This window comes from Phasianus colchicus, chromosome 1, assembly GCF_987193195.1.
Source record: "Phasianus colchicus chromosome 1, bPhaCol1.hap1.1, whole genome shotgun sequence".
NCBI classification, from domain to species: domain Eukaryota; kingdom Metazoa; phylum Chordata; class Aves; order Galliformes; family Phasianidae; genus Phasianus; species Phasianus colchicus.
The window spans coordinates 107141133-107157419 of NC_143436.1; the positions used below are offsets into that span (position 1 = coordinate 107141133).

Consider the following 16287-nt stretch of genomic DNA (forward strand, 5'->3'; position numbering starts at 1 on the left):
AATAAGGTGCTTACCTTTAAGCTGTAGGTACTCAAATCACAGTATTCCAGATGTTAAGAAAAAGTTATGTAACAGTCGCATATATCAGTCAATTAATGGATTTATTATTCAAAAAACTTGCTTTTGAGTATCCCTTTTGATGTGATTAGTCTTTTCTTTAAAATCTCCAAATCAAGACAGTCACTGAGATGAAAGGTGTAATTATTGCACTTATGGGTTTTTTTTTGTTGTTTGTTTTTGAATTTAAAACATAGGGGGTTTCTTTGTACTTGGTAAGTATAGTTCCAGACTGATTTTGTAAGTGGCAGTGTAGAAAATAGCGTCAGAAATCGTTTGTTTCAAAGATGTTATTTGCAACCTTTTGACATTACTTCTTTCTTCATATGTATAGTGGTTTGTTTACCTTGAACATTTTCAGTATTCTTACAGAGCTATGTTATACAAGTAGTGCTTATGTTGGTATCTGTTTTATGTGTTTTTGTTGTTCCACTGCAGAAGAGTGAGGCAAGCTAACATGGTAGTAAATGAGTGAGATATATTCATCTTGAAGTTGAGAAACTTAATCTAAGGTTCCTGCAGTTAATGTTGCTTTTAGTCAGCAGTGATTATCTGAAAGTACTGCGCAGTTCATTTAATTGTTTCGTTATAATCTTCAAATGCATTCTCAGCAATGTTGTTGGGAATATCTAAGAAAAAAAAAACCTGTGATTTTCTTTTTTTTTTTAAATGTATGAGTGCTTAAGGCTACCTAGGATGTGTTTATGGGATCTTAGTCATATTGGTTAAATGCAGTTGCCAACAATTTTTGAATGTTTTGTATTGTTTACATTTCGAAAGAGTATCCTTTCTAATCACAGATTACAATTGGAAAGCTCATATCTCTGCATTGCCTACTAAAATATAATTACTTAAGATGAGGTACAGATAGACTTGAACGTATAGCTAAAATCTAACAAAGGCTATGGCAATTTACCAATGAAAGAAGTATCTTTCTCATGAAAATGTGGGGCTAGATTGAGAGAAGAGTATGAACCTAACATAGCTGCTGCAGTCAGGTCTAAGCTCCTCCTTCTTTACAGTTTCTTAAAGCCTATTGAGAATTGAGGAAGTAGATGCTGTTTCGTCAAAGACATTTGAAGAACTCTGTTGGTCAGTGAGGAACTTAATTAGTAAATATGCTTAAGGTCACTTCTAAGACACTAATAGTATTGAACTCACTCAGAAGTTGTGTGAATAAGACTTCGTAAAGCAAACTAGGAGGTAATTGGCTGGCCACATTTTCTGCACTAAGCATGCCATCACTTAGATAATTTGCATGGAAAATTGGAGTTCTTTTTTTTTTTTTTAATTTTCATCTCCAGCTTGATGTAGTTTAAAAACGTGTTGTCCACCTTCTGGGAGAATGTATTGATGTGTTGTATGTAGGTGAAGATGCATCAAACTACTTGTTGGAATGAGTCGTGTTCCCAGTGGAATTGTGTTGCTCACCAGGAAGAACTGATAAACTTTTTGAAGAATTAAAAACTTTTTGAAACCAGATTTATTTATTTTTACTTACAGTGCAAAAGGGCAGAAGAAGGAATGGTTGTTGGTATGGTATATGATAGTTTAGTGAGAAAGGTGTAGGTGTCAAGTCTTAATTTGTTTGTGCCTTTTCCCTGTATTTGATTACTTGTCTAAAATAACTTTTAATGATACTTATAAGGAAAATATCATTCTTTTCTAGATGTAGACAAAACTACTGTGAGCAATAGTACTCAATCTACTAAAAGAAGCTCTACTGCTGAAGGTGAAGATGAAATTCCTAAAAAAAAATCAAAGAAAAACAAAAAGCACAAAAGCAAAAAGAAAAAGAAAAAGAAGAAGAAAAGGAAGAAAGAGAAAAAACATAAAAAGCAGCCAAAGGAGTCAAAGTTGAGTGCACGTCATGGAGAACATGTGGACTCACAGCCTGCTTCTCACTTGATTCCAGAGAAATCAAGCTCCACACTGAGTGTGCAGCATGGGGGATTTGGAGATGCTAATCTGGGTGTCCATATACAGCCAGAAGGACTGTCCTTACAGGCAAATGTGGAGCTTGATAGACAAGCTTTAGGACTTGCTTCTCAGTTGAGAACTGATTCTCAGCCATGTATGGGAAATCTTGAAAGTGAGAAGGGGACTTTATGTGCAACAGAACCTCAGTTTAATTTAGAAGGCAGCCAATTTATTATTCAACAAAATGCTAGTATGACTCAAACTGAAATTTGCACTAGAGAAGAACAAATAAAACAATCTCATGAAAGTATTTATCCTGTAGCTATCAATGTGAGCGAAAAGGGTGATTTTGCTACTGGAAGTGTTGCTTCAACTAGCATCCCATCTGGAGTTGCCAATAAATCTGAACTTCAGAAATTAGCTTTACCTTCAGAAGTAAAAACCATGGATACAAGTTTAGCATCTAATACCGTGGAGGCATTGACATATTCAGAAGCATCTCTGAAGTCTGTGGCACTGGGAGGCACTAAAGAATTAGAAACAACTTCAGAATCTATGTGTTTGACAAGTGATGTGGCAATAATTCCTAAACCTGCAGATCTGAATACTGTGAAGGTAACTGACATGTCTATGGCCATAGGAGAAGTAAGAATTCCAGGAGCAACTGAATTACCAGTTGTGTCTGGTAATTTGAGAGTGACACAGTGCAGATCCATGGAGGGTTCAAGTATCTTGAAGGCAGCCTCGGAATCTGTAGTTATGATGGGAGATGTGAAAAATAAAGAATTGGACCCAGATGCAGCTTTGCAACATTCTTTTAAAGTACCTGCAGAAACTGCTGTAAGTCAGGTGCAAATGGAAAGTGCCAAAACACCCCTGGCACCAGGGACTGTTGTGGTGAAGGATATCGAACCAGTTAGAGTCTCTTTGCACGAGGGAAGTGTGAGACCTTCGGAAGAAGTTTTGCAACCTGTGATAAAGTCAAAAACTTCAGAAGCAGTCATGGTTGTGAGAGGAACTTCTGATTCTGCAACAGTGTTGAATGCTTCAGAAGCTTTACTGCAGTGTACATTCTCAAAAGAAATGCAAAGCTTGACAGATGTGAATGTTGTTGCAGAGGCAAAAGGTTTACAAACAACATCAGAACCTGTTGTCCAGACCCTTGTTCCCCAGAGAGTTCCAGTTGCTCTGCAATTGGAAAATAGTAATGTTTTGAGAGGTTTGGAAGCAACTCCCCAGTCTTCACAGAAAGAAGACATGAAAAGAGCGACTTCACTGTCTTTGCAAATGGAAAGCATGAAAGCTTTAGGAGAACCTTCTAGTGGTAGTAGGGAAGCAGTTATGGTGCCTGAGGCACTGGCAGAAATGATGCATTTGAAAAAAACAGCAGAGAGAGAAACAGCACATGCGGAAGCAGTTGCAGTGCCTTTTTTTGCAAGCAAAACAGAGAGTTGTATAGTCTCTCAGCCTGAGATCATGACAAGTATGAGAGGGTTGGAGGCAACCTCACAAACTGTGTTTGTGGGGGAAAAAAAGGATTTTGAAGTAGCTAGAAGTTCCACCGTTGCAGAAGTGAGAGGTCTAGATAACTTGGCAGAAGTTAAGGCAGTTGCAGAGGCAAGAGGTGCAGAAACAGGTTCAAAAACTTCATGTTTAACAGAGATGAAAAATTTGGAAATAGCTGTGGGGTCTGAAACAAGGACACAAATGCAAGACTGGGGAACAACACTGATATCTGAGGTGGAAGATCTGAACAAAGCAAAAATAAGGAGCAAAGAAACAGTGCTAGAACCTGTGCAAACAGTGACAGTGAAACCTTCAGATACAAGGTCAAGACCTGTATGCTTGGAGGAGTTGGGAACAACCGTAGAGTATGGAACTGGAAGTAAACCAGACAAAATTGAAGCAGAATCTATGGCTGTCAAAGTAGAGCATTCTAAAACTACTTCAGGTCCTTTACAGGAGCAAGTGGTAGGCAATTCAGAAGCAGCATTAGAGTCTTTCCGGAGAGTGGAAGGAACAATGATGGAAGCGAGAAACTTGAAAGAAACTTTGCAGTCTGAGATTTTGACAGATGTGATAACTCGGGAATCTGGTATAGTTACAACAAGGAAGGCAGACAGAGAAAAAGCTGAGTTTTCACCTGTGGTTGATGTGAAAGGTTTGGAAGAAGCTTCAGGAATTGAGAAAGGAATGAAAGCAAAACATCTAGAGCCAGCATCAGAAGCTGGAGAAGTGAGGTTGGAAAGCGTGGAAGAATCTGCAGGAGCAGAGGTGAAAGGTTCTGAAACAGTCAAAGAACCTGAAGTGTACATGGACATCCAGGGTTTGGAAACTTCCCAAAAATATGGAGAGGTAGCAAAGATTAATGTTTTAGAGGATGTTTCAGAAGCATTCATTATGACAAAACAACATACAGAATCTGTTCCACAATATTTGAGCCCTGGAACACAAGAACATGCTCAAACAGTTTTAGAAGCCAAACCTGCTGCAGAATGGAGAAGTACAGAAGAAGCTGCAGAAATCTGGGGAGCTGCTGAAATGAAATCTTCTGAAGCAGTTCCAAAAACAGAGGACACACAGGATCTGGGGACAATGCTGGAACATGAAGTTGCTGTAAAAGTACAGTATTCAGAAGGACAGCAGTGTCAACAAATGGAGGATGTGAGCATTTCCAGTCTGGCTCTGGAATGTGAGATAGTTGCTGAAAAGAATGATTCAGAGCAAGCACTACCATTGGAGCCTTTCATAGCACTAAGTGATAGGGAGATAGCAACAAAATCTGGAGTACCTGCAGAAACAATTTTTAGTTCTTCGCATGCTGCAAATGTGAAAGATTCAACAGGGACCCCTGAGTCTCAAATAATCAAGGATGCAAAACACTTAGAAGGTCTTCCAAGTTGCATAGCAGAAACAGAAGGTTTGGAAACAACTCATATTTCTGAGACTGTTGTAGACGTGAAAGATGCAGAAGCAGTTGAGGAGGCAGAGGCGGACACAAAAGATTTGGAAGCTGCTCCAGTACCTGAGACTGTTACAGAAGTAGCTCCAGTACTTGTGGAAGAGGCAAGCCAGTTGGAAGCGATTCCACAAGCGGAGGCTGACAAAGAAGTGGCTGCAGAAGAGGCATCTGAGACAAGAGATTCAGAAACATCGGATGTGCAACCTGATGTGGCAGCACGAATGAGGGAGACTTTAATGAGACTTGAGAAAGTTATTGAAAAGAGCAGTCATAGAAGCAGTGAAAAAAGTAAACATGATGCAAAGAAACAAAAAAGGAGTCGGTCTAAGTCCCAGTCCAGGTCTAGGAAGCGGAAAAAAAAATCAAGGTCACGTTCTACTTCCAGGCGTTTGACCTCTAAGAGAGCACGATCTAGGAGCAGAAACTATTCAGATTCCAGAAAAAAGCATTCCAAATCTAGGTCCCGGTCTGTGGAGAAGAGAGAGAGGAGAGTGTCTTCCCGAAGGTCCAGACGCAGACGTTCCAGGTCATCTGACCGCTACCGGTCTAAGTCCAGGTCAGTGGAAAAGACCAGAAGGTCTGGACGTGGACGTTCCAGGTCATCTGACCGCTACAGGTCTAAATCCAGATCCGTAGAAAAAAGAGAAAGCAGGTTGTCTTCCCGAAGATCGAGGCGCAGACGTTCCAGGTCTTCTGATCGCTACAGATCTAAGTCCAGATCAGCAGAAAAGAGAGGGAGCAGACTGTCTTCCCGAAGGTCCAGGCGTGGACGTTCCAGGTCTTCTGATCGCTATAGGTCTAAGTCCAGGTCAGTGGAAAAGACTAGAAGGTCTGGGCGCAGGCGTTCCAGGTCATCTGATCGCTACAGATCTAAGTCCAGGTCAGTGGAAAAGACCCGAAGGTCTGGACGCAGACGTTCCAGATCATCTGATCGCTACCGATCCAAGTCCAGGTCAGTGGAAAAGACCCGAAGGTCTGGACGTAGACGTTCCAGGTCTTCTGACCGTTACAGGTCTAAATCGCCATCAGTGGAAAAGAGAGGGAGCAGACTGTCCTCTTGGAGATCCCGGCGCAGACGTTCCAGGTCGTCTGACCATTCTAAGTCTAGATCCAGGTCATCAGAAAAGAGAGGGGGCAAAGAATATTCATGGAGGTTCAGACATAGAGGGTCTGGTTCCTCTGATCGTTCAAAATCTAGGTCTAGGTCTGTAGAGAAGAGGGGTCGGAAGGCATCTGTGCGGAGATCTAAACGTCGGCGCTCCAAGTCCTCTGACCGTTACAAGTCTAGGTCCAGATCAGTAGAAAAAAGAGATCGAAAGCAATCATCACGGAAGTCAAAACGTCAGCGCTCAAAGTCATCTGACCGTTATAAATCTAGATCCAAGTCAGTGGAAAAAAAGAAGGAGTCTTCACGAAAATCTAAGCGTCGTCGCTCAAAGTCTTCTGAACGTTACAAGTCTAGGTCTAGGTCTGTAGAAAAAAAACGCAAAGACTCTTCAAAGAAATCCAAACGGAAGCGTTCAAAATCTTCTGACAGTCTTAAATCAAGGTCAAAATCTGTAGAAAAAAGAGCAAGCAAGTTAGCCTCAGCAAAGTGCAGTAGAAAACATGCGGACTCTTCTGAACAAGAAAAAGTAGATGGTTCTGAACCTGTCACAAGTGAAATCAGCTCCTCCAAATCCTCTAATGGTCCCATGTCAGTAGCTTTGTCTCTTGAAGGAGTAAATGGCCCAGAGCTGCCACCACCATCTGGAAGTGGATTTTCCACAACTGTTGAGAGCCTTGAGACAAGCTTATCTGTTGAAAAAATGGACGGTCCACAGCCTTCAGTGATACCTGAACTTGATAGCTCCAAAACCTCAAATGATCAAGAACAGCATTCCATGCCTGTGGAAAAAACACAGGTTTCTGTGACCTCTGAAAATGGGTCAGCCACTCCTTATGACTCTGACTTAGGATCTGTGCCAGCAGAAAAAACTGTACCTCTGGAATCTTCATCACTTACTGAACTTACATTCTCAGCATCCAGTTCAGTGTCCTCATCTGTTGAAAAGAGAGATGCAGAGACAACTTCGGCAACAGAATGTCATCTCTCCACATCCCATCAAGATGAGTCAAGATCTACATCTCTCAAAGAAACAGAGGGTGCAGAGCCTCTTTTGACAAATGAGAGTGGATGCTCTGTATCTGCTGATGATTACAAGTCAACTTCCACATCCTCTGGAAGCATGGAGATTCAAGGATTTTCACTGATGTCTGGAAGTGTACTTTCTGACGGTTGTGAATTGAGGCACATCCCTGCTGAAAATGCAGAGCCCCAGAAGTTTTTGCAAGTGCCTCAAAGTGGATTTTCTGAGTTGGCTGACAGCACTGAATCAAGGTCACTGTCTTATGAAACAGCAGAAGTTCAAAAACCTTTTTTAGCTCCTGAAGTAACAAGCTCTGAGTTCCTTGATGTCCATGAGTCAGTCTCCTTACCAATTGCACAGGGCCAGACGGAGGTGCCTTCTCTGACTTCTGATAGTGTATGCTTCAGGACTCCTGATAGACATGAATTGGGATCCAGTTTTGGTACACAGACAGGGGAGATCCCTCTGATATCTGAAGGTACGCCCTTACAGTCACCTATTGGAAAAGTAAAGGCTCCCAGTGCTTCCCTGTCATCTGAGTGTGGTCCTGTGGAGATCGCAGTTGACCACATTTCAACTTCATCTTCTGCAAAAATACAGCAAGTTTTTCTAACTACTGTAGAACAAAGCTGCAAGTCTTCTGAGGCTCACGAGTCCAGTTCATCTGTTGAGAAAGATTTAGATGGTTCAGCATCTTCGCAAGTACTTGAAGTTGGCTGCTTTGAGAACTCTGAAATCCATGAATCAAGACATCTGCCTGCTGAAAAAATAGAGGTTACAGAATCAGCTTTGTCTACAAGTGGAATTCCTTTGTGCCATCGTGGCCATGCGTCAAAATACAGTTACTTTGAGAAAACAAAAGGTGTAGATACTGTGGAATTGGTAAGCACATCTGCTGAAAAATTTGAAGCCACAGCGCCTTGCCTGACATCTGAAGGTGGGCTTTTCATATTGCCTGATAGTCATGAATTGAGAGCTACTCCAGCTGAAAATGTAGAAGTGCAGAAGTCATCCTTGTCCTCTGAACAGAAATGCATTACATCCCCTCATGAACATCAGTTGAGATCCCCCTCTGGCAGAGAAATACAGGTGCAGGAGGAGCAGCCTCTGATAGTAGAAAGGAGACATTCTGTTTCTTCTGATGATCATGAGTTGACACTCACTACTTTCAAGAAAGTTGGTGTAGAGGATCCTTCACAGATGCCTGGAAATGAATGCACAGTGGGCTTTTCTGGTCCAGAGTTGACATCAACCCCTGTTGAAAAAGCAGAGGTACAAGAACTTTATCTGATTCCCAAAGAAAGATGTTCAGTGTCTCCTGAGAACCAGGAGTTGCTGTCACCTGCATTTGAGAAGACTGAAGTGCAAGAGCCTGCTTTAACATCTGAAAACGAATATACTGTATCCTGGAAGTGCCAGGAGTTGAGAACTAGCTCTCCTGAGAAAGCAGAGGTGCAGGAATCTTTTGCAGTACCTGACAGTGAATGTGCTGTGTACTCTGGAGACCATGAATCACAAACTTTGCCTGCTGAAAAAGCAGAGGTACAGGTGCATTCTTTGATGTCTGAAAATGAATGTGCTGCATCTCCTGAGAGCCAAGATATCACAGCCATTTCTGCTGAAACTGTGCAGGAGCCTTCTGCAATATCAGGTAGTGAATATGTTATGGTCCCCAGAGTGCAGGAGTTGTCATCTTCTCTTGCTGAAAAAACAGAACCGCAGGAGTGTTCTGTGCTCTCTGAAAATGAATACGACGTATCTCCTGAAGGCCATGATTTGAGATCCAGTCCTGTTGAAAAAGAGGAAATGAGGGAATCTTCTGAAACATCTGAAAGTGAAAGTTCAATGTCCACTGATGACCAGGAGCTACAGTCTACTGCTGTTGGAAAAACAGAAGTGCAGGAGTTGTCTCTGATGTCTGAAGGTGAATGTGCCATGTCCCCTGAAGTTCAGGAGCTGCAGACTAGCCCTGCTGAAAAAGTAGAGAGTGGGGAACCTTCTCTGACATATGAGAATGAGCATGCTGTGTCCCTTGAAGAGTATGAATCAAGATCAACTCATGGTGATAAAACAGAAGATATGGATTCTTCTTTGACATCTGAACATGACCATTATTTGTCTTTCAAGAGCCAGGAGGTAAGATTCACCACTATTCAAAAAGTAGATGTTCAGGAGCTTTCTCCAACATCTGAAAGTGAGCATACAGCATCCCCTGATAGTCAGGAGTTGAGATTCCTCACTTCTGGACAAGTAGGTGATTCTGGGCCTTTAGCGTTAAATGATAGAGGCTCCATGTCCCCAGACGTCAGTGACTTGAAATCCACCCCTGTTGAAAAAATGGATGATGCAATGCCTTTAATGCCTGAAAGTGGATGCTCCACATCCCCTGGCGGCAACAGTGTGAGATCTGTTCCTGGTGAAGAAACTGGTGATCTAGAGCCTTCTTTGACACCTGAATGTAGACATTCCACATCGCCATATAATGAGAGCCATGAGGTGAAATATCCCATGGAGGAAGATGGTCTAGAGTCCTCTGTTACTTTTGAACATAGACGATCTGTTACCCCTGAGGGACATGATGAGAAATCTGTCATAGATGAGGAAATAGAGGATCGGGAGCCCTCTTTGACATCAGAACATAGGCGCTCCACATCCCCTGATGAGCATGAGTCAAGATCTAGCATTGGTGAGGAGGCAGAGTATTCAGAACAGCCTTTGACAATGGAACATAGATCCTCCATTTCTTCTGATGAGCATGATTCAAGGTCTACTGCTGGGGAAGAAGTAGAGGATGTGGAACCCTCCTTGACAGGGAAACGAAGAGATTCCACATCCTCTGATGATCATGAGTCAAGGTCCACCACTGGTGAAGAAGCAGAGGACCGTGAGGCCTCCTTGCCTGCTGAACGTAGAGATTCCGTGTCTTCTGATGAGCATGACTCAAGGTCTACTGCTGGTGAAGAAGTAGAGGATTTGGAGCCTTTAGCAGCTGAACACAGACGTTCTGTGTCTCCTGATGGACGTGAGTCAAGGTCAACCACTGGTGAAGAAGCAGAGGACCGAGAGCCCTCCTTGACAGCTGAGCGTAGGCACTCTACATCTTCAGATGAACGTGAATCGAGGTCTACCACTGGTGAAGATGTGGAGGATGTAGAACCCTCCTTAACAGCTGAACGAAGAGACTCCACATCCTCTGATGAGCAAGATTCAAGGTCTACCACTGGTGAAGAAGCAGAGGATATGGAACTGTCTTTGACAGCTGAACATAGACGTTCCACATCTCCTGAAGGACGTGAATCAAGGTCTACTACTGGTGAAGAAGGAGAAGATGTGGAACCCTCCTTGACAGCCGAGCGAAGAGATTCAACATCATCGGATGATCATGAGTCAAGGTCTACCACTGGTGAAGAAGTTGAGGATATGGAGCCCTCTTTGGCTGTTGAAGATAAACATGAGGGGTCACCTTCCATACCTCTTGAGAAGTCAGAGGGACAGGACTCTTCTTTTATGACTGAAAGTAGGCGATCTGAATCTTCTGATCGTGAGAAATCTAGATCTGAATCTGCTGAAAAGATGTCTGACAGAGAATCTTCACAGAGGTCTAGAAGCAGACCCTCAAAATCTCCTACTCGCCAAATGAGTCGATCCCCATCTGCTGACAAAGTAGCAGATGAAGAATCTTCACGGAGGTCTAGACATAGACGCTCCAGGTCCACGTCTGTTGAAAAAGCAGCAGACAAAGAGTCTTCACGGAGGTCTAGACATAGACGCTCGAGGTCCACATCTGTTGACAAAACAGCAGACAAAGAGTCTACACGGAGATCTAGACGTAGACGTTCCAGGTCCACTGCTCGCCAAAGGAGTCGATCAAAATCCGTTGACAAAACAGCAGACAAAGAGTCTTCACGGAGATCTAGAAGCAGGCGCTCCAGGTCTTCTCAGCGCAGATCCCAGAGGTACGATGCAGACTCTCGTTCTAGACGGAATCGCTCCAGATCGGTAACACGCAGAAGAGCATCAAGATCAAAATCTACTCGTCGTTCTCGATCTAGCTCATTGTCACGTTCAAGGCACAGAAGACGAAGTAGGTCAAGGTCAGCATCAAGAAGGCGGCGTTCTCTATCAAGAGATAGGCGCAGAAGATCTCAAAGAAATAGATCAAGATCTGCTGATAGAAGAAGGAGAAGATCAGATTCAAGAGATCGTAGGATATCACTGAGATTACGGAGCAGGAGTCGGACACCTCTTCGTCAAAGGCGATCGAGGTCAAGAGGAAGAAGACGGAGCTCTAGTAGGTCACCAATTCGACTGCGGCGATCAAGGTCTTCAGGGAGAAGAAGAGGTTACAGCAGATCACCTGATCGTCGCAGGTCTAGATCATCAGAAAGATTTTCAAGCAGGTCACCGAAACGCCTTACAGACTTGGGTAAGTGAAAGTTTTATTTTTGGTGAATCTGTGTCTAGATAATTCTGTGTTTGTTTACGTAGTCTAATTTTAACGTTTTTTTGTAGCATTCATAAGGAATTTATTGAAGTCATTTTCTGCATTATTTTTAAGCAGTGACATTCAGTGAGGAAACTTTCATGGTGGAGCTGAATTTGTGCCATCCATTTGGATGAAAGTGCATTTATAGCCAAGGACATATCTTTTGCTTTGATGTGTTTATGCAGAGGTAGTCTGTTGTAGTCTTGGGGAACACTTCATTTTAACTGTTTAGTAAAGGCCTAGAAGTCTCTTAAGAAAGTTATGAGCTTCCAGTGTTCCTGAGAACTAGCTGAGTGACAGAATGTGTTACAGTAAGTGCCAGTTAGAGAAATTTTAGCTCTGTTGTTGACTATAACTCGTGTTTTTCCTGTTATTCTTTTATTCTTTTCCACTTGAATGTCTGTTATTCAAAAACTTTGTATTAAGGGGGACGTTGTTGAACTATTAATCCAGTATGTGATATGGAGGTTCACTGGTCTATATCACACAATTCTACGGGCTTCAAAAAGCTTTTTTTTTTTTAAATTGTACTTTTGAATCTTTAGATGAGATTACATTTTTTGTGATTACTTACACCGAAATTGAACTTTCAGGTACTCCTAGCTAAGTTAATATACTCAGTTATACTCTCAGCCCCTCAGCTGACTAGCTTGTTTAGTTCAGATTCATTGTCAATAATGGCTATCCACTGGGGTTTTGTAGGTTGAGCTTTACTTGCAGATGAGGCTTCAGGCTGCTAAAGTATGTGGTGCTGAATGCTGGTGATATGGAAATCAAGATTAGACCAAGATTTGTTTCAGTTCTTTTTCTCATGCTACATAAAAATATGTAACATTCTGTGAGGCTTATGGCCATAAGCCTACAAAAGCAAAATGTTCTTCAGCTTGGGATTTGGAAATCTGAGGGAGGATCTAGATAGTAGAAGTTTAAAAAGCAGTGTTGCGTATAATTTTGTCATTTATGTCTTTTGTAATACCATGCAGCTTTAGTTTCATGGATTTATTTTTGAAAGTGAAAACTTTTTGAGTATTACAGAGGGAGTTGACATTCTTTAATTTCTTTAGCTTTTAGATAATTAAATAAGTATGGTTAAAAGCTGTGGAAAAAAACTACTGTGTGTCCAAACTGCAGTAAACTTTCTTAAATGTGCTTAAAGGTGTAGCGCTGGAGTGATGAACTGAAATTTCAGTTATTCTCACAGAGCATAAAAATGCACAGCAAGAGTAATTTTTTAAATACTTTGCTTAGTTTGATAGAAATATTGACTATTAGAACAAGAATTTGCAAGAATGTTGATAATTTTTCTTTAACGTCTTTCAGACAAGGCCCAGCTGCTTGAAATAGCCAAAGCTAATGCAGCTGCCATGTGTGCAAAGTCGGGCGTTCCTTTACCACCAAGCCTGATGCCTATGTTATCTCAAAAGAAAGACGACAAAGCCAGTCAGAAGTCATCAAGAGATACACTAAAGGAGCTCACTGAGGTAAGTGAGAACAAAATACTAAACTGAAAATAAGCAAAGAGTTTTTTGTGAGTGCTAGGCAAGCTTTATTCTGTTCTTCACTCACGTGAAAGCTGGCACATGGTTTGAGCTTTCGGTCTGTTTAGAGCTGTGAGGTTTTGTTTGTTTGATTTTTTGGGGGTTTTTTGGTCTTGAAAACATGCTTTTGAATTCTGTAGAAAGGTGTGAATTACAATTCTTGTGCTTTTTTTTGGTTTCTGTTCTGTTGTAATTTTTACATGCTGGTAGTTTTCTTTGCAGTCCCTTTAATAAAAACCTCAACAAAAAAAACGGATCTTCCAAAAATGAAACAAGGCTTTCAGTTCTAGTTCTTGTTTGTAGCATTGTTTGTTACTTCTGTTGTTATTTTGTTAGCAAATTTTTCTTTGCTAAGTGTTCAGTGTGTTAAAAATCCAGTTTTTTTTCAGTAGTTTTGTGTAATTTTATGTGTTCCAAAACATTTTTAGAGGGAAAGTTACTGTTGCAATGCATCTATTGCAATTTTAGTATACAAATGGGATGTTTTTGTTTGGATTGTGGGCTAAAAATTGCTACTTGTCTTTAGTGTAGCAGTGTTGCATTGTTAGTGTGATAGTTCTGAAAATGTTTTTATATGTGGAAGTAAAATCTGTAATCAGGCAATGTCAGATTGCTGGAAAGTAATCCCTTTGTAGTTCGTGGGGTAGTGGTGCAGAAGTGCTTGTTAGCTTAAAAACAAACGAACAAACAAAAAACCACGGAGCTTGTGCAGATGTGATGAGTGCTTCTGCATGTTAACCTGACCAAAGATTCAATGCAACTGTTGTTCATCTGGGGCATAAAACTTTCCCTTTGCTTACCCTTTCTGTCTGTGGGAATTCAATGATTAGTATGTTTCATTGAATCAAAAGCAGCCTCAGAAACAGTCCAGATCATCGTCCTATGAGAATGTGTCTAAAGGAAGAACCCTTGGAGAACCTATTGTGTTTTCCAAGAAGCTGGCTGCTCTGCAGGTTGCATCATATAGGAAAAAGACAAACTGCTTCCAGTTCACTGGGGGTCATCCAATGACTGTAGATAATACATTTGGTTGATTAGCCTTTTAAGTAATGCAGGCTTTTTCTGCTGCATAAAGTGTGTGCATAAGTCATTGTTGGGAGGAGGCTTAGAACAGAAGAGCATAGGAATCTTTATTTAATAATGACTGCTGAGAACAATGTCAACAGTGTGTTTGCTCCTTATATACCAACAGTCAGGTTATCAAATAGAAATGCTTGCAGCCGTATACATGCATTATGAAATGAGCACTGAGCATCTAATTCTACAGTATACTTCTGAAAATCTTAAACAGTTTGTCTTTGTAATTATTTTCTGCATGAGTGCCAAGCAAACTTAAGTAGTTGTTTGATAATATGTGTAAGAAGACAAATGTGCATACATATCTGCAACATTCCTATAAGATTTTCTCAGAATTATACATCCCGCTCTATTTGTTAAATTGTTCATTTTGTCCACTTTAGTTGAAAGATCCAGATTTATTCCTAACTGTTGTCTTCACACCTCTCCTTTTTTCTTTTTTCAGAAATGCAAGAAGATTGCTCAAAGCACAGATGATGTGATCGTGAATAAACCTCACGTTTCTGATGAAGAGGAGGAAGAGCGTCCTTTCTATAATCACCCCTTTAAGCTCAATGAACCCAAACCTATTTTTTTCAATTTAAGTGTGAGTACTTACGTAATCAGTAATTCTAAAAAATTAATATCATTTTAAAAAATAAAGTTAGAAGTTTAACTTTTTTAGAAAAGACAAATAGCTTTAGAGAAATTGAGACAACAGTTGATAAGCTTGGTGAGTGTCATTAAAAGTACTCTTGTTAAAAGAGAAAATATCTGCAGCCCACAATACTATGAAAGATTTCCATAATTGGATTATGATTTTTTCTTAATTAATGTTTTTTACAGTGCTCAAAGCTTTAGCAACATAGAGGGGATCATTTTTGTTTCACATTTTCATTGCAAAAAAATTTTAGTATGAACTTGCAGGCAGCATTGGAATTGGAAAAAGCTTCAGAAAAGTATTAGTTTTCCTTTAAATGCGACACAAAATTCAAAAGGCGTTGTGAGGAGTTCTGAATGGCATTATACCATTAAGCTTGCTCAGCCTCTGTGTTCTATGTCTGCTCTGTGTTCTATGTCTGCTACTGCAGTACGTCTTAAGTGTTAATGAAATTTTGAGATTAGCCAATAGGAAAATCTGTGCTAATGTTGCCTGTTACTAAGAGGCTGTAAATGTCCCATTAAATGCCTTTGTTCAGGGCTGCTTTTGATTTTGTTAGCATTTCTGTTGATGTTTTCAGGGTATGAGCATGCTGGAAAGAATAAAATGAGGGACCTCTTATTCATCTGGGATCTGTGTGATTTGAAGCATGGTTAGAATTTGTCTAGGAAGTTTTTTCAACTGCACATTAAGAATTTTTGGGGCTTGTGAAAGTCTGACTTCGTTTTGCTGGATAATATTAGAAGTATTAATATGCTTAAATGAAAACAGAGGTTAATTGTAAAAATGCAGTTTATTGTGTTTACAAAAGTAGTAGTAATACATAATTACGCAAGATGTAAGGTAGAAATAAATTTCTACTTTAAATGGCACTGTTAGAAAGTGGTATGATGAAATTCAGAATATTGTGGGATTCCTTACGGACTCTGAAAAGGATTGTTCTTTAGTGGGCATCCTTTCCATTCTTTCTGGGTTCTGGTCTTATTACTGTTCTCAGTCACGTGTCTTTGATAACAGGAGTTTACACAGTGTTTTCAGTTTCTGACCTACTCTAACTTTTTCTTTTCAGACTCCCAGCATAAAACCAGCACCACCACCCCAACCAAAAAATCAGGTCAGCCTGTCAAAGGAATTTCCTGTTTCATCTGGGTCTCAGCATAGGAAAAAAGAAGCAGATAGTGTCTATGGAGAATGGGTTCCAGTTGAAAAAGGCAAAGAAGATAGCAAGGATGATGTTTTCCCCAAACCGTCCATTGAGGTAAGGAAAGGAAGGAAAGCATACTCTTTAAGGAAAAAAAAGCCATTGTCTGGTCAGTCTGGTGTCAAATCACAGTCTGAGAAAAAAAAGAAAGGTGTGCATAGGTAGTAGCTGGCACTTGAGAAAGCTGGTTATCTGAACTGCTACAGTCTTCACATTTGCTCAAAGTGTTCACATGAGCAGTGGTGTAAGTAACCTGTACCAATATCGTGTGCTTTTG

At 40.8% G+C, this 16287-nt stretch overlaps 1 protein-coding gene across 4 annotated transcripts in view; it reads left to right on the forward strand.

Annotated features, from left to right (window-relative positions):
* Positions 1 to 16287, forward strand: part of SON (SON DNA and RNA binding protein) — a 39440-nt gene that overhangs the window by 4144 nt on the left and 19009 nt on the right. For all 4 annotated transcript variants that reach the window (XM_031612529.2, XM_031612528.2, XM_031612526.2 and 1 more), the window contains exons 3-6: positions 1727 to 11494; positions 12875 to 13035; positions 14615 to 14755; positions 15879 to 16067. In XM_031612529.2, the coding sequence (XP_031468389.2) occupies positions 1727 to 11494; positions 12875 to 13035; positions 14615 to 14755; positions 15879 to 16067 (10259 nt within the window). The remainder of the gene's footprint in view (positions 1 to 1726; positions 11495 to 12874; positions 13036 to 14614; positions 14756 to 15878; positions 16068 to 16287) is intronic.